This window comes from Sebastes fasciatus, chromosome 4, assembly GCF_043250625.1.
Source record: "Sebastes fasciatus isolate fSebFas1 chromosome 4, fSebFas1.pri, whole genome shotgun sequence".
NCBI lineage: Eukaryota > Metazoa > Chordata > Actinopteri > Perciformes > Sebastidae > Sebastes > Sebastes fasciatus.
In genome coordinates, this window is record NC_133798.1 from 3,567,150 (window position 1) to 3,586,538 (window position 19,389).

Sequence of the window (19,389 nt, forward strand, 5' to 3'; positions counted from 1 at the left end):
TTTTTAGTATTTTCATTATTAGTGGATACTGGCCTAATTCTTCCCTGCATGCCTTATTTGTAGTTTTCTTCTGGACATGTAGGAGAATCTTACAGAACTCTGCATGCAGGGTCTCAGTGGGGTGTTTATCCCATTAAGTGGACCCCACACCTCGCTGCCATGGCGTGCAATTGGTCCAATAACACGCTCAATAAGTTTTAGCCAAATTCTAATTGGTATTTCGGTTTGGATATATTTTTTTAATGGTTTAGAAAGCCCTGCGTGCTTTCTCTCTCAGCTCATGAACTGCCTCATTAAAATGTCCTGTTGAACTCATTTTTAAACCGAGGTAATTATAGTGTGTGCAGTACTCTACATGTTTTGTACAATTTGAGAACTTTGGTAAAACATCCTGAGATCTGGATCTTTTTTGGAAAATCATTATTTTGGTCTTTTTGGGGTTTACTGTCAGGGCCCAGGTCTGACAGTACTGCTCTAGCAGGTCCAGGTCTGACAGTACTGCTCTAGCAGGTCCAGGCTCTGCTGTAGGCCGTCTGCTGTGGGGGACAACAGGACCAGGTCATCTGCAAACATTTCACTTCCTGATTGTGGAGACTTACACCACGGATAGGGGACTTTTCTATTAGAGTAGCCAATTCACTGATGTAAATATTGAAATATTGAAGAGGCAGGGCAGATTACAGCCCTGACGAACACCCCGCCTTGTTTAAAGAAGTCAGTTGTTTTTTTTTTAGCAATTTTGATGCTGCACATGTTGCCAGTATACATTGATTTAATAATATCATATGCTTTACCCCCTACACCACTTTCAATAACTTTGTAGAACAGTCCCGTATGCCAAATAGAATCAAAAGCTTTTTGGAAGTCAATGAAACAGGCATGGATTTTGGTTTTATTTTGGTTTATATGTTTATCAATCAGGGTGTGTAGGGTGTAAATATGATCAGTTTTGCGATGTTTTGGTATAAATCCAATTTGGCTTCTACTCAAGACATTGTGCTTGGTAAGGAAGTTCAAAAGTCTGGCATTTATGATACTACAGAAAACCTTCCCCAGATTACTGTTCACACAGATGCCTCGGTAATTGTTCGGGTCAAATTTGTCTCCGTTTTTGTAGATTGGGGTTATGAGTCCTTGATTCCAGATGTCAGGAAAATAACCTACACTCATGCCAAATTTAAATAGTTTTAAAATAGCCAATTGGTATTTCTTGTTTATGGGTTTAAGCATTTGGTTCAAGATGCCATCAGGCTCACATGCTTTTTTAGGTTTAAGGGCCTGTAGTTTCTCAAGGAGCTCTTGCTCAGTAATTGAGGAGTCTAATGGATTTTGGTTGTCTTTTATAGCTAGTTCCAATTTAAGTCAACTTCTCATGAATTTGTGATTGCTCTGTGTTTGCATTCATTTCAACGGTATGGTATAGTGTTTTAAAATGAGTTGTCCATATGTCACCGTTTTGTATAGCCAATTCCTCATGTTGGGATTTATTACCTTTCTCTCCCTCTCTTTCTCTCTCTCTCTCTCTCTCTCTCTCTCTCTGTCTTTCTCTTTCTTTGTTTCTTTCTTTCTCTCTGTCTCTCTCTCTCTCTGTCTTTCTCTCTCTCTCTATCTGTCTTTCTCTGTCTCTCTCTCTCTCTATCTCTCTCTCTCTCTGTCTGTCTTTCTCTCTCTCTCTCTCTCTCTCTCTCTGTCTCTGTCTTTCTCTCTCCCTGTCTTTCTCTCTCTGTCTCTGTCTTTCTCTCTCTGTCTTTATTTAAACATAGCATATTAATTATTGTACATTTTAAATAAACCCGAGTAAACAACATAATTATCATTTGTCATGTGAGGCCAGACCTTAAAGCTTCAGTAGGCATATTTTTGGCAAAAATTCCGTAATAACCTTTCAGCATATTGCAATTCAAGTGTTCTGAGACGAAACTAGACTTCTGGACCTCCTCATGGCTCTGTTTTCAGGCTTTAAAAAAATCTAGCCTTGTAATTTTGCTGTCAAATTGCTCCAGATTAATGCATTTAACTTTATTATGTCCAAAATTTCTTTCGGGGGAGCACTACACCACAGTCTCTCAAAATCCAGAGTAGAGGGGCGCCCTGGTAGCTCACTTCGTAGAGCGGGCATCCCATGGACCAAAGTTGAATCCTTACCGCAGCAGACCGAGGTTTGAATCTGACTCGCGGCCCCTTGCTGCATGTCATCCCCTCTCTCTCTTCCTTTCTCAACTGTCCCTGTCTCTCTCAAATAAAAAGGCAAAAAAGCCTACAAAATAATCATAAAAAAAAGAAAAAATCCCCATCCAAAGCTGGCGCCCCCACTTCAAACTTCAAACTTCAAATTTTTTTCCCCCAGAAAATTAGGTATTAGGTTACTGAGGTGGTAACTTTTCAATCACTATGAACTATGTCGGACAGATCCTGATGTTAGGACATCTTTTGTGATCAAGTTAGTTACTAGGTCACAGTCTTAAAAAACAAATTCATTAAATTTGCTGAGTGAAGTAGCCCTTTCCTCTTGAAGACTTCTCCTGTTTTATTTCATGAAGATGTATTTGATATGACAATGAGCGGGGCTCATTAATTTAGTAGAGGAGGTCCATGTCTGCTCATTATGAGAATGCTGAGCCATTCTACAGATAAATGTTTCATTGTAAAGATAACTTGCATGTAGGTCTGCTTATATAACAAGCCACACTTTAAAGCGGCTCTAATGAATATTTGTATGATAACAGTGGATCAAATGAGTGCGTTTAATGTGAAAGGGATCGCTCATAGGGACAAACCCCACAGAGAAGTCAGCTCTGTGGAGCCGTTAAGTGTCTCTTCACTCCGTGTTTTGGTTGTTCGGCAACGCAACTTCACTGTTTTGATTTACTCTTTTGGCTCTCATCAGCGTCATTATCAGCCACAGGCAGCTGTTTTCCAGTGAAAAAGTTCTAAAATCCCGTTGAACACTACAGCACCAAATGGCAGATGGACACAGTTAGCAACGTCTAAAGAGACCGATATTTCCCTCAGGAGTTGGTGGAGACCAAAAAAGAGCTAAACAGAAGTGAATATTGGACTTACAAACATGACTCCATATGAATGCTAATGTTGCTCTGTATCTGCTGAATGTGTTGCTAACACATTTGCTGTAACAACTGATGATTTGCCAATACTGTGTTGACAGCTACCCCAAGTCAAAATCAATTAATGCAGGTTTAAAGGTCCCATAATTTAAAAGTGAGTTTTTCATGTCTTTTATATCATAAAACAGGTTTAAGTGATATATAAATACTGTTAAACTATCAAAACGCTTAATATATGGAGAAATACACACAGCCCGTATTCAGAAATTGTGCGTTTGAAACAAGCCGTTAGGATTTCTGTCCATTTGTGATGTCACAAATATACAATATTTAGACCATTACATGGTTTTAAACGTAAACATTCTAAATGTGTCCCAGTTTATATCCTGTTGCAGTGTATGTAAATAACATCAGCTGACAGGAAGTAAACATGGACCCAAACTGTTGCCTAGAAACGCAATTCCGTTGCAATTCCGTTGAAATGCACTAAAACGGAGCGTTTCAGACAGAGGGTAAATACAGGTATATTCAGGCAGACAGGATGAGGAAAATAAAGTTTTTTTTTTAACATTACAGTATGTAAACATGTTCTAGTAGAAACACAAAATACAAGTATGAACCTGAAAATGAGAACGATATGGGACCTTTAAAGAACAGTGTGGACCAGAAAATTAAAAAATCTATTGTGAAAAACTGTTACAATCCTAAGCATTCCACTTATATCTGGCTGAAACACAAATATAACTTACTATTATGAGTAACTGTATACGGCACAGTAGAAGAACTTACTACAGTAATAACAATGATCTTTCTTACCTCCTCCGCTGAAAGCCAGCCAGTGTTTCTCTAAGTGTACAACCTCCTGAGTGACTGGTGTACTAAATGGTATGCTATTCTGTCTTTTAGAGGTTATTGCAGGCTGAATCTTGGTATCTGGTATCATATGAAACTAGAAAAACCTAAGGAATCAACTGATATCAACCATGTCATACTTGCTTGTTCGGAAGATTGCTTATTTACGCTACGCTAAGTAACGCTAAATTTTGGCGAGGAAAAACTGGCATGGCGATTTTCAAAGGGGTCCCTTGACCTCCTATTCCCACTTTATGATAATCACATGCAGTTTTGGGCAAAAGCCATGCAATTTTTTTAATGCCGTATAAATGTGTTATCGTCTCCTGTTCTAAAATGATGTGTTTGAATATTTCTGCATACTGAAGTCCCTAAACAGTCTTGAATTACATAAATTGGGTATCACTGTAAAGCTGAGACTCTTGTGGATCCAATGAGCCCAACTGTATTCATGTGTGATGATCTAAGTCCCCATAGGAGACATTTCATTGTAGTGAGGCCATTTTTTTAAAAAATTTGACCTCACTGTATAAAATGACCTGTGGAGACCTCTAGGATAATCACAGCCTCATGAAACTTTACAGCCACAAACTAGAGACCTAGAGCATTCAAAAGATGGATGGATCAAACTAGAGACCTAGAGCATTCAGAGGATGGATGGATCAAACTAGAGACCTAGAGCATTCAGAGGATGGATGGATCAGACTAGAGACCTAGAGCATTCAGAGAATGGATGGATCAGACTAGAGACCTAGAGCATTCAGAGGATGGATGGATGGATCAAACTAGAGACCTAGAGCATTCAGAGAATGGATGGATCCAACTACACACCTAGAGCATTCAGAGGATGGATGGATCAGACTAGAGACCTAGAGCATTCAGAGGATGGATGGATCAAACTAGAGACCTACAACATTCAGAGGATGGATGGATCAAACTAGATACCTACAACATTCAGAGAATGGTCGGATCAGACTAGAGACCTAGAGCATTCAGAGGATGGATGGATCAAACTAGAGACTAGAGCATTCAGAGGATGGATGGCTTTATTGACGATAAGGGGGTTTCTGAGCAGTTTACACAACAAAAGTGATCGCTATTCCATCGCCGAAAAATGTAATTCTTGCAGAAATCGTTTGACTATTTATCTACCCCTGAACATCGGCTGTTCAACACCCCTACCCATTTACAAAAAAAAAGGGCGGAATGGAATTATTTTGCCATTTGTCCAAAACCTTGTCCTCGATTCAGCAGTGAGCCTGTGAGTCTGTCATTCTGCAGACTAAGACCACACTATTGATTCCCTGCTTTTAAGGCGGGAACACTAGTTAATCAGTCGGTCAGACAACCAAAAAGCCATCAGACAGCCAGTCAGCAAGTAGGCGGGCCAGTCAGTGGGTTGGCCAGCAAGTCAGGCAATCTGCCTGCCAGACAGACACTCAATCACCAAGACATTCACCTCCAAGGGTGTAGTGAGTAAAAGCACTGCGGGAAGAAGAAGAGCATAGAAGACTGGAGCACCAAGCATGAAGTGCTTGTGCATGTGCAATTCATATAAAAGCAAGACTATAAGATGTTCATGCTGAAATTCACCTGTTTTATCTTTACACAAGTGGGGCAACAACAGTGAAACACATCCGCTCACTACTAACTGATGCATCATAGAGTCCCTCTGTGTACCAAAATTAAATTCTGTATGACTAATATCTAGATTTCTTCATCTATAGATAAAACAGAGCTACAAAGCATCACAGGCCTAGAGCTGTGTTTTTTCCTTTTAAAGATCCCATATCGTGCTCATTTTCAGGTTCATACTGTATTTTTTGTTTCTACTAGAACATGTTTACATGCTGTAATGTTCAAAAAAACTTTATTTTCTTCATACTGTTGGCCTGAATATACCTGTATTTATCCTCTGTCTTAAATGCTCAGTTTTGAATTGCGTTGCTAGGCAACAGCTTGGGTCCATGTGTACTTCCTATCATTCACATACGCTGCAACCAGGAATAAACTGGGAAAAATTTAGAATGTTTACGTTTAAATCTGTGTAAAGGGTCTAAATATTGTATATTTTTGACATTATAAATGGACAGAAATCCTGACAGCTTGTTTCAAATGCAGAGTTCCTGAATACGGGCTGTGTGTATTTCCCTGTGGATTGAGCGTTTCGAAACATTCACAGTATTTATATATGACTTAAACCTGCTTTATAATAAAAAAACATGAAAATCTCACTTTTTTATAATATGGGACCTTTAAGAAACGCATTAGTATGTTTATTTTTAACACATGACATGTCATATGGGGCAGCTGTGGCTCAAGAGGTAGAGTAGTCATCCACTAAATCAGACGGTCGCTTCTTTGATCCCTGGCCCCTGCAGTCTACATGTCCAAGTGTCCTTGGGCAAGACACTGAACCCTAAATTGCGTGTATTGTGAGTGGGTGAATGTTCATTACTGCCGAGGAGCGGGTGGCACCTTGTATGGTAGCTACTGCCACCAGCGTATGAATGTGTGTGTGAATGCTGGCTTGTGTTGTAAAGCACTTTGAGTGGTCGCTAAGACTAGAAAAAACGTTGTATAAATGCAGTCCATTTACCTATACAGTATGAACTATACTGTGAGAACTACCAAAATATTGGCAAACTTGAACTACTCTCCCAAATCCAAAAACTAGAGCGCTAAAACTCAAACTTGTGATGTCATATGGTATAAAGTGAGGACCTGCTTCATAGACAATGAATAGGGAGAGATGTTCTCAATGACGCTGAGAGCACCCAGGGGAATGTTCTGAGTATATGGGAACATTTTCTGTTCAACTGACAACACTTCAATAGAATAAAGAAAATGCCTAACCTTAACCATTAGAGGTCAATGCCTAACCTTAACCATTCAAGGTCAATGCCTGACCTTAACCATTCAAGGTCAATGCCTGACCTTAACCATCAGAGGTCAATGCCTAACCTTAACCATTAGAGGTCAATGCCTAACCTTAACCATTCAAGGTCAATGCCTGACCTTAACCATAAGAGGTCAATGCCTAACCTTAACCACTTGAGGTCAATGCCTAACCTTAACCATTAGAGGTCAATGCCTAACCTTAACCATCAGAGGTCAATGCCTGACCTTAACCATCTTGCGAGAGTTCCGCAATACGTGTGTTACCTTCTAGACACGACCCAGTTTTATGATGTTTGAAAGACATCTTTTACATCACTTTCACGAGGCATTGGAGTGGTACAAGAATTTCAACCGACATTTACCGTTTAATTGTTCCCACCCACATTGACACCAAAATGTACCACAGTTGTCTGAATACATAAAGTATTGTTTGTACCACAATGTATTTACTTGGCCTCTGAGACTATATGCCTTCATTGAGCCCCTCCTACCTACTGTACCTAATACCCATAGATTTTTTTATTGACTTGTGTGCTGTGTTCAGCTGCTTTATATAACAAGACAGCCTTGTAAAATTTCTCTTTCAAAGGGGAACTGGCAATCTTTAAGAAATCATGAGGTTGGGAATATGAAGTTTATTTGGCAGAGAATGAAGATACTGAAATTCAAAGATTTGACAAACCAGCTGGCGAAACAGTGTACCTTCATGATGTTTAAACCCTAAAGGTTCTTTATATAACATTACAGAAGCTGAACATATTTGCAGTATTTACATTTCACAAATACTAAGTCAATAACTCCAATTTGATAGTAAAGTCAGACACAGCCTTCCAATTAAAAGTTTCTAAAACACAATTGAGTCAAGCCATAGCTGTGTGTGCGCAGAGTGTAAAGAAAACACGAGCTGGTATTTAAAGTCACAATCTCTTAGAAAGTAGCTGGTCGTCTGGGAGCAGTACTGATTATGATGAATTGAACATGATCTAACATCAGTTAAACCACACCGAGATCTCTCATGAAAAGTGGGGTTCAAACTTTAAATAGCATCTATCTTGTAATACATGATTATCCAAATGATATATGGAATAAAGAGTAAAATGCTTCTTAAATTTACATGCTGAATACAGTTATCTAGAGCGATGAACAACGTTGGGAGGTGGGCACCGACTTTTTCTACTGTCTCCGAATGTTTTACAAAAACAATGAAGTTTACAGCGTTGTTTTTACTGTGGACGGCGTTCTACTTCGTCCGGAGCCTCCAGCTTCCGCAAAAGCAACAAACACAAATCCAGTACAGCAGTGAGTTTCTTCTGCAGTGGACTCCCCCCCTGTCTGTCAACCCTCCCTCGTACTTAATCATCCCCCTGCCTCGATTCATTTGCTGGTCATAGGAGTGATCAAAGAGATTTTTACAAATCTCGGTGCCGCAAGACCAAGAAGCGGTCTTAATGTAACAAAAACGGAGGACGTTTGTATTGATTTTAGGCTTCAGCCCTCAACCCCTCAGAGTACTATCATCAAAGGACAGGTGGTAGACTCTGTAGACAACTACAAGTACCAAGTTGGGATTTTTTATTGATAACAAGCTGAAATTTAATCGTAATACTGAGATAATGTGTAAGAAGGGCCAACAACGTTTGTTCTGTCTCCGGCAATTGAATGAATGAATGAATGAATGAATGAATGAATGATTTTATTTCGAACATAAAAATAAATAAAAACAGATACAAAATAATAACAAACAAAACAAGAGTAATAGTATCCAAAAAGGAGTAGGTAGAAGTAAAACTTATATTTCCCTACCCCTTTCTCACTTCTCCTCTATTAACTCATATATCACAGAATGATAATATAATATAATATAAACGCTATCCCAGCATCCCAAGTTTATTTACAACCCACATATTCATCTGGAGTTAAAAAATAAATATAAACCAACCCTTAACACGACCCTTATCGCAACTTTGAATATAATTATTGCGGTTTTAGATTTGACCAAATCCATGAACTTCAATGCATGTGACTTTAAAAACAGTGTGTTCGTATGTTCCCTATACCCCACATTATTTACTATCCTGATTGCTCTCTTTTGTAGTATGCATAATGGTTGTAAGTGTCACCCAAACTTCTACACAGTAATTCAGATATGGTGATATGAGTGAAGAGTACAGAATGTGCAGTGATTTATGGTCTTGTTTTCCCTAAAACTGCTACGCTCTTTGCCAGCTTCGTTCTTACATCATTTATCTGAGGTTTCCAGCAGATTTTGTGGTCTAGTATCACACCCAAAAAAAATATTTTCATATACTCTTTCAATATTAACATCATCTATCATCATTTGTACTGGTATGTCTATTTTTCGGTTTCCAAATAACATAAATTTAGTTTTATCCAAATTTAATGACAATTTGTTTCTGTCAAACCACCGTTGCAATTTTCTCATTTCTGTTGTGGCCACCTATAAAAGCTGCTGCAGATTTTCCCCAGAACAAAAAATATTAATGTCATGCCCAAATAAAACAAAATTCAGTGTCCTTGATACCCTACATATGTCATTTATATACAAAATAAACAGTTTTGGACCCAATACTGACCCCTGTCCCAGTTGACCCTCATGATCCTATTTTATACATCCTATATTGAGTCTGTTTGAACTTTTTCTTAAATCTATTGGTAAGGGAACCAGCATCAAGTCCAAGAATGCTCTGTCCAGGACAGTGAAACTGAGCAGCAAGATCTTGGTTGGGTAAAGCAGAGTATCGGAGCAGTTTAGCAGACAGGTGGGGATGAAGGTTAAAGCCATCGTATCCGACAGCACCCGCCCCCCCCCACACACTCGGAATTACAGATTTTGCCTTCTGGTTCAGATTCCCCCCTGTTAAGAGCAACAGTACAAACACTCCTTCATGCCAACAGCCATTTCACTTGTGAATACAGGCCGGGGGAGGAGGTAGTGAGTCTCAATGCTACTCACTTAGCAAAATGTGTAGTGTAGCTTACAATATTACTATTAATATTCAAGGTCAATGCCTAACCCTAACCATTCAAGGTCAATGCCTGACCTTAACCATTAGAGGTCATGCCTAACCTTAACCATCAGAGGTCAATGCATAACCTTAACCGCTTGAGGTCAATGCCTGACCATAACCATTCAATGTCAATGCCTAACCTTAAACAATCAAGGTCAGTGCCTAACCTTAACCATTCAAGGTCAGTGCCTAACCTTAACCACTTGAGGCTAATGCCTAACCTTAACCTTTTGAGGTCAATGCCTGACCTTAACCATTCGAGGTCAATGACTGACCTTAACCATTCAAGGTCAGTGCCTAACCTTAACCATTCGAGGTCAATGCCTAACCTTAACCATCTTGCGAGAGTTCCGCAATACGTGCGTTACCTTCTAGACACGACCCAGTTTATGATGTTTGAATGACATCTTCTACATCACTTTAACAAGGCACTGTTTGATTGTTCCCACCCACATTGACACCAAAATATACCACAGTTGTCTGAATACAATGAGGTCCGAGGTAGTGAGTCCAAATGCTACTCACTTAGCAAAGTGTGTAGTGTAGCTAACAATGATGATGTTTGTTGATGATGATGAGGATGATGATGATTTTTGTGTTTATATGGTCATACTGTGCTGCTATTTATTCTATCTGACTTGGATTTTTCTAATTCTTTAGATTTTATTGCTGCTGGGCTTTTTGCACACTGTGAAAATGTGAGTCAGACACCAGTGACTATACTGTCGCTGGACCTCTAACACACTTTCAGATTGCATTCAGACGCCTCTCCTTCCCCATTACTCTACTGTATGTCTATGTTCTTTCATGTATTGTAATATGCATTGCTGTGGAACCAATATCCCTCTGCGCTCAATAAGCTCTATGAGTAGAGGCCTGCTCCTTACTCTGGTGTCATGTTTTGTAGTGAATGTAATGAAGTGTGGTGAGCGCTCAGCATTTGCAAAATGAAACGTTTTATTGGGATACCTTAAGGTAGGTGGTGTCCATCAAGGGGCAAATAAAAGTAGACCAACAAAATAAATAGCTGATGAAAGAAAATCCACTGATATCAGAAAAACAGTACCTTCTGTTTAAGAAACACTACGTGTGTTCAGGCAATTGAGGCAATTTCTTCCTCTTTCTCTTTCCTTCTTTTAATGACTGTATTTAAATGTACTTTTGCACTTTGAATTGCCTTGTTGCTGATATCAATAAACTTACCTTGCCTTCTTCCATACTCTCTCTTTCTCTCTATTGACGCCTGTTCCTTTAGGGTCAAGCTCAGTTCAATATTGTAAAAGATCTACTTATCAATAATTCACAAATACTGACTGCCCGCTTCACATGACACGCTTCCTCCATTGTCTCTCTTTCGCTTCACTTCTTTCCAACACTGGAAAGCAATGTTTCTTCTTTCTGCCTCCTTCCTCTCTCATCTCCATGTCTCGATGTGTCAGCTCCTCAACCTACACTCTTTATGGCCTCCCAACAGTTTCATTGTTGAAGATCATAATAATAATCCTCCAAACACGAGCATGCATTTACCCACTGAAAATTCGCAGAAACGTAGCCGACCAATCGGGATGTGCCTACCTGAATATGTGCGGACACCACAGTATATAAGGTGGCACACACCACTGCTATCCTTTTAACTCTTCAGAGGTTTGCCCACTGATCTGCTTCCTCCTCGGATGGAGTCGCCGCTTCAGGGAGAAACGAAGCAGAGCTTCCGGCAGCGGTGGGATGACTTGCGACGTTTCAACGTGATGCTTCGTGCTCTCTCATCGGTCACTCAGCGCTTTAAACAACTGGAGGAGGAGAAATCGCAGCTCGGCCCTACGTGCCACTCACTCATCCCCAGAAAAAGGATGAGACGCAGCGTAACAACGCAATGGTGAGGCAAAGAGAGCACCGGCAGCACATCACTCATATAGCCCTCTTTTCTCAGGCAGCTTTGACTGAGACATCCTAACAGAAGGCTCCTGCCTGGAACAGAGCTACAGTGCAGATGACATCGGCATAAGTTCAAGGACCTCATCTCCGGCTTGGCCCTTTCCTTGTCGGCCCCCCCACAAGGCCAGCCTTCTGTTTATGAAAGGTCTGGCTGTGAAGAAGGGGCTGCACGGTAGGTTCAAACCCGGCTTGGGACCCTTCTGTGTGGAGTTTGCGTGTTCTCCCCGTGTCAGCGTGGGTTTTCTCCGGGTTCTCAGGTTTCCTCCCACAGTCCAAAGACATGCAGGTTCATTGTTGACTCTAAATGTCCCGTTGGTGTGAATGTGAACGTGAATGGTTGTCTGTCTCTATGTGTCAGCCCTGTGATAGTCTGGAGACCTGTCCAGGGTGTTCCCCCTCCTGCGCCCAATGTCAGCTGGGATCGGCTCCAGCCCCCCACGCGACCCTGAATAGGATAAGCGGTTACAGATGACGGATGGATGGATGGCTGTGGAGAGGGCTGAGACAGGTTATTACAGCTTTTTAGCTGCTTTTTAGCAGCTGGTCGCTCGTCACTTCAAAGAAAAAGCGTCAAGGAGGTGAATCTATCCTCCCAGGAGGAGATTACCTCTCAGCAGAGATCTAGGACCTGCTACTGAAACAGGCTGTGTCTGTCGTCCCTGTTCATGACAGAAAGGGTTTTACTCAAGCCCCCCATGAAGAGCGCCGGGCTTTGATGCAAATCTTTGTAGTGGCCAAACAGCGGTACTACAACTTCCGTGTCTGTCACGTGATGCCACTGGGCCCAAAAAATGTCCTGTAACTCAGCGGATTTTTTTTTTTTTTTTTAGGTAAATCAACTTCGCAGCATCAACACCTGAATAGCCCTCATTTAAAGGAACTGTTTGTAAGTCTTAACATGTATAAATCATTGCGGGTCGGTGTCCCATGCGTGCTCGCGTGTGACTACGCTGTTCAGACTTAGACTGCAACACAAACTACATGGAAGCACCAAAACCGCAAAATTGTATCTAGTGAAGCCCGAGTGGTCAGAAGACACAGAGGAGACCGTAGCTTTGGTCTCCAGGGCCGGAGTCTCTGCTGTACTCTGCTCCTCTGCCTGCTTGCCTTCACTCACACACCGCGCTCGTTCTCACTTGCGCTCTCGCTCCACCTCTCACGTGCATGCGCGCACACTCCACACTGCAGAAGAGTTAGTTTAGCTCTGAGAATATCTAGTGAATGTGCAGTGGACGTTTGTGCAGAAATAACTGCTGCAGCTCCTCCAGACCAACAGAGGTTTCCCGTGTCTTGTTTCATGCTGCTGAGTAACGTTATCGTCTCCGAACCAAAACTCCGGTGTCTCCCCTGTTCCCTCTGACCGCGGTCGGGAGGCTGAGGCAGGACAACACAGTATCAGCATTGATTCTTGGAGAGACCTTCTTCTGGTCAGCTAACATTACTGCCAAGCAGCTGAAATATAGAGTGATATTGTGCTTTTAGCTGACGTGTCTCCTCACTGTTTTGAGCGATGCTCCTTCATGTCTATGTAGAGCGAGCACGAGTGCGAGCAACAGGACGCTGACTTTCGTTGACTTAATGGCCACAGGTGTCGCTGTTAACAAGACATTTTTGATTCTTACATAGAGTCTCTTAAAATCATGAGGTCCAAAAAGGTTGTAAAATGCACTAATAGCTGAATCCGGAGTCATTTTCCGTCCTCCGTTCATGTGAATGAGACCCAGACCGAGGCTGAAGTGAGGGCTGGGAGGAGGAGTTAAAGGAAACGCTACTGCGCCTGCTCTATGGGCCCAATGGATGCGGAAAATCGTCGGATGATCCGGGTACTTTATCACTCGGAAGTCGAGCCATTTTGGCTTCATGCTCCATTGAGCAACTTTTATAGGAATGAACGGGAGCCCGCCTCCAACGCTGTATCCAGTTCTCTTTATACATCTATGGTTTTACTCCACGTACTTCCTGATTCCCATGAAGACGGGATATATAATATATATAAATATATAATATGAGAGCACATATATCAAGCAGCACCGAGTTCATACATAAAATGGATGTGCATGTGCAACATATGAGAAATAACTTAATAAAATAACATGACACCGTTGTGAGTTGGTTGGTCCTGTCCTCCCCCAATTATTTGAGTCACCAGACGCCACTGGTGTGTTGTGCTAATTCTGCCGGTGGGATTTCACGTCAGACCAACCGACAGACAAACAAACAAACAGACACACCTTCACGAAGCGATATAACGTAGGCTATAATGCTACAAGTATGGTAAAATGGGTAAAATACAAGAAAAGTTGACAAGCTAGCACACAGCGATGTTTATCAGTTTGCTGCTCAGACGCAAAGAAGCATGAGTGCACCTGCGCTATCTTCGAGGACGACGTATGACCTGGAGATTCTACTATAGTCATACCTCATATCATTTTCGCATCAACCTTCTTTACTTTTTAACACAAAAATTAAGTTATTCGTAAAAAAAATCTGTTGAACAGTGTGGCTAATGAACAAGTGACTCAAATAGATATGAGATATCATAAAAATGTGAAAATTCACTGTAGGGGGGATTTAATGGAGATCATTGGTGATCACTTCAAGCTAATATCTACCCTGCTTTTAATAAGGGTAGTATTAGAACTTTAACTTGTAATCCCCTTTTCACTGATAGGGAAGAAGTTTAATCAGAGAAATGCGATTAAATGTTGAAGTTACCATATTTCATTTCCCTTTTGAATCTTTCATACATCTAACATCTAACATTTCATCTGCTCTGTTAGAATAGCTAGTAGTTCTCAGGCCTTATTTGAATCGACCAAACTTTTTATGAAGAAAATTGAGTTCTCTTTTTTTAAAACCCCAATGGGATGCACCTAATGGGTTTCATCTCTTTGACTTCTGACATAACTTAGTGATATTTCAGATTAAGGCTGATGTTAATTAGAGGCTCCCCTGTCAATGTGCCGAGTAGCTGCAGATACTGAGCAAACTGGAGAGTTGAAGGATGGTGAGGTATTTTTCTCTGAGGACACTGGACAATGAGTGAGAGAGAGGATGGATCTGAATGATAGTTAAAGGTCCCATATCATGCTCATTTTCAGGTCCTTACTTGTATTTTGTATTTCTACTAGAACATGTTTACATGCTGTAATGTAAAAAAACTTTATTTTCCTCATACTGTCTGCTTGAATATACCTGTATTTACCCTCTGGCTGAAACGCTCCATTTTAGTGCATTGCAACGGAATTGCGTTGCTAGGCAACAGTTTGGGTCCATGTTTACTTCCTGTCAGCTGATGTTATTTACATCCACTGCAACAGGAAATAAACTGGGACACATTTAGAATGTTTACGTTTAAAACCGTGTAATGTTCTAAATATTGTATATTTGTGACATCACAAATGGACACAATTTCTAAATATGGGCTGTGTGGCTGTTGAGCGCTTTGATAGTTTAACAGTATTTATAAAGCACTTAAGCCTGCTTTATAATATAAAAGACATGAAAATCTCACTTTTTACAATATGGGACCTTTAAGTAAGCCTCTTATTCAGTCTGATGTCTGCAAAAAAACAGTACACTCAACTCACACACACATACGTAGACCACAGATAGAACTTATGTGTCACATTTTAAAAAGTAGATGTGCTTTTAAAACGCCTATCCCTTAAAATAGCAGAAGAATGATCCATGCTCTAACGAAACCAAAAGGTTCCTCTTAGAGTAAGAAACAAAAAGGACCGAAATAGGCATGAATCCCACTCAATTATTTAAAAAAAAGAGCTTTGGTCCAGCAGACAAACAGCAAGGAGTTACAGCTACATACAGAATACCAATGAGCAAACCAGTGAGATCAAAGGCTACGTCCATCGAACCAGAGGACCTGAAATGGGTGAAACATGCACACAGCTGGAGATTGTTATGTCTTACTAATGCATGGAGGGTCTGGCTGCTGGGTGATGACATTGCTGGGTGATGACATTGCACATGTACAAGTGTGTTACTTTGTTTGAGTGTGGTTTACCTGAGTGAACGTCCAAGCGAGCTTCATGTGTTTGGTAGCTGCATAGCTGCACTCCAGCAGCCTGGGTCTGCTGTTCACATCCACCAGACACTTGTTGTCGTCATCGTCGATCGTCGGACTCAGCACTCCCAGGTGAAGCTGCTGAGAGCTGGTGTAGTAAATGTTCTGCTGGGAAACAGAAACAGGGACTAAGGAGGGAGGACTTTCCAAAAGTGCTTGATGAAGGCCTTCAAGAGCCTTAGTAGCTGAAAGGAGGACACCATAGTCTTTAGCTATGGAAAAACATCAAGATGTGGTAATAGTCACTTTGCTCTTATCGTCTTCTTAATGTGCATTGCACAATTCACTAAATCAAGGCATGTTTTTGTGAGAATTCTTTTTTTTAAAGATTTTTTTTGGGCATGTTTGTATGCCTTTATTGGATAGTTGACAGTGAAGAGGCAGACCATGGGTATGACATGCAACAAAGGTTGCCAGCTGGAATTGAACCGCCGACATTGTGGTTTTGTGAGAATTTCTTGACAGAGCAGCTGTAATTTTAATCTCTTAAAGTCTTATTTGGTCAATGGTTAATACCTCCTTTCTAGTCTTCCAAGCACTCAAAGCGCACACGTCAGCATTCACCCATCATCATCATCATCGGCGGTCATTCGAGGCGAGTATGACTGCCGTCCCTGTTGGATCATCTACTTATGGGTCCTCAGATGGCTGTCAAGGCCAATCTGTGATCTACATACTTTGGTGCAGTGTGGGCAGTGGTAAGTTGTGGTGGTGATTGTTGGTGGTTGAGCCTTTTTCTCTCTCTCCTTGCAGTGCTGTCGCTTTGTCTCTGTTTCATGACGTGCAGCTCCTTACTGCACAGATTGGGTCTACCTTGCACGCCAAGCATCTTGGGCGCAAATATATATTTTTTTTCCATGATCAAGACTGTTCTCTCCTCTCTTCACCAAAAAAAACAGAACCAAAACTGAGACAGCAGATACTTCTGCAGTTTATAATAATGCGCCTTTGCAAATCCCGAGCTGTAGTCTATATTCACAGAGAGATCAGTCATTAATGGCAGTGAGTAGTATAAGTAGGCTATTTTTTGAATGTAGGAGAAAGGAGGAGAAAATACTCGATACTGGTAAGCGATGAAGGAGCGAGAAGAAAAGGTCAGGGATGGAAAAATAGATCCAGGCTAAATACTAGCTGAGGAAATTTTGCATACCTGAAAAAAACAACAACACAAGGACATGGTAATGAATGCAAATGTTGGCCCAGTTTTGAAGCCTGGAAAAAAGGTCTACCAAGGTAAATCAAACACACCTTAAGTATTTTAAAAAATTCAAACCATAAAGTGAGACACGCATTCCCTGAGTCGAACGGAACAGCAGAAGACAGAGAATCACAGACACGAGTAAAGCAAATGAAAAGGATCAAGGTTGACATGAAATCCAAGCAAGAGAAGGTTGAGAACAAGGAGTAAGGAAAGAGTAAGTAGAGAAACAGTACTGCTCAGAACAAACGGAAACACAGAGTGTGTGTGTGTGTGTGTGTGTGTGTGTGCGTGTGTTTGCAGAGGAGTGTGTGGAAGCCCTCGAGGAGGTAATTGATGAGAATGATGACCGTCTTGTGGGAACAGGACATTTCTAGATAGGAGCCATTATCACACTGTAAACCAGCCGCTGAGCTTTTAAGCTGCCGTTTCAAAACACTCCGAGACAGACGACAGCACAGATTGATGTTGTGCATGAGCTTCCAGATGTGTACAAGTGTGTACGGAAATCCCTTTTAGCATTTAATCAGTGGCGGTGATAGCAATAGTACATATCAATAATTGCTTTTTGACTAGTTATAATTCCAACCAATGATGAAAATTTGACTAGTAGCAATTCTAATTAAAGATATCTACAACACATTTCCTACTAGTCAAAATGTTAATTCTTGATATCAACAATTTCTTACTAGTGGAAATGTTCATTGTATACTGTATATCTCTAACTAAATTAAAACCAGTCAACTTCCACCATTGACTTCTATTCAAACTCAATTACAGATATCTATAATTCAATTTAGACGTGTCATAATTCTAAGTCGTCACAATATAAGTATCAACAATTCAATTCTCACTAGCAGAAATGTTCAAGGTAGATATCTACAGTTGTTCTTACATTACATCCATCCATCCATCCATCCATCCATCTTCAACCGCTTATCCGGGATCGGGTCGCGGGGGCAACAGCTCCAGCAGGGGACCCCAAACTTCCCTTTCCCGGGCCACATTAACCAGCTCTGACTGGGTGATCCCGAGGCGTTCCCAGGCCAGAGTAGAGATATAATCTCTCCACCTAGTCCTGGGTCTTCCCCGTGGTCTCCTCCCAGCTGGTCGTGCCTGGAACACCTCCCAAGGGAGGCGCCCAGGAGGCATCCGTGCTAGATGCCCGAACCACCTCAACTGGCTCCTTTCGACGCAAAGGAGCAAGGACTCTACTCCGAGTCCCTCACGGATGACTGAGCTTCTTACCCTATCTCTAAGGGAGATGCCAGCCACCCTCCTGAGGAAACCCATTTCGGCCGCTTGCACCCGCGACCTCGTTCTTTCGGTCATGACCCAACCCTCATGACCATAGGTGAGAGTAGGAACGAAGATTGAACGGTAGATCGAGAGCTTTGCCTTCCGGCTCAGCTCTCTTTTCGTCACAACGGTGCGGTAAAGCGAATGCAATACCGCCCCTGCTGCTCCGATTCTCTGACCAATCTCACGTTCCATCGTCCCCTCACTCGCGAACAAGACCCCGAGATACTTAAACCCCTTCCCATTCCCTACCCGGAGTAGGCAATCCACCGGTTTCCTGCTGAGAACCATGGCCTCAGATTTAGAGGTGCTGATTCTCATCCCGACTGCGTCACACTCGGCTGCGAACCGATCCAGTGAGTGCTGGAGGTCGCAGACCGATGATGCCAACAGGACCACATCATCTGCAAAAAGCAGCGATGAGATCCTCAGCACACCGATCTGCAAACCCTCCTCCACCCGACTACGCCTCGATATCCTGTCCATGAATATCACGAACAGGATTGGTGACAAAGCACAGCCCTGGCGGAGGCCAACCCCCACCGGAAACGAGTCCGACTTATTGCCGAGGATCCGAACACAGCTCTCGCTTTGGGCGTACAGGGATTGGATGGCCCTGAGAAGTGCCCCCCTCACCCCATACTCCCGCAGCACCCCCCACAGTATCTCCCGGGGGACCCGGTCATATGCCTTCTCCAAGTCCACAAAACACATGTAGACTGGATGGGCATACTCCCAGGCCCCCTCCAGGATCCTTGCGAGAGTGAAGAGCTGGTCCGTTGTTCCACGGCCAGGACGGAATCCGCATTGTTCCTCTTCTATCCGAGGTTCGACTATCGGCCGAACCCTCCTTTCCAGCACCTTGGAGTAGACTTTACCAGGGAGGCTGAGCAGTGTGATACCCTGTAATTGGCACACACTCTCTGGTCCCCCTTTTTGAAAAGGGGAACCACCACCCCGGTCTGCCACTCCTTAGGCACTGTCACCGACTTCCACGCGGTGTTGAAGAGACGTGTCATCCAAGAC

General features: G+C 42.0%; 1 protein-coding gene across 3 annotated transcripts in view; it reads right to left on the reverse strand.

Moving 5' to 3' along the window:
• Positions 1–19,389, reverse strand: part of LOC141765512 (polypeptide N-acetylgalactosaminyltransferase 18-like) — a 215,266-nt gene that overhangs the window by 20,919 nt on the left and 174,958 nt on the right. For 2 of the 3 annotated variants that reach the window (XM_074631545.1, XM_074631543.1), the window contains one exon: positions 15,807–15,974. In XM_074631545.1, coding sequence (XP_074487646.1) covers positions 15,807–15,974 — 168 coding nt within the window. The remainder of the gene's footprint in view (positions 1–15,806; positions 15,975–19,389) is intronic. The other variant, XM_074631544.1, reaches the window with a different exon arrangement.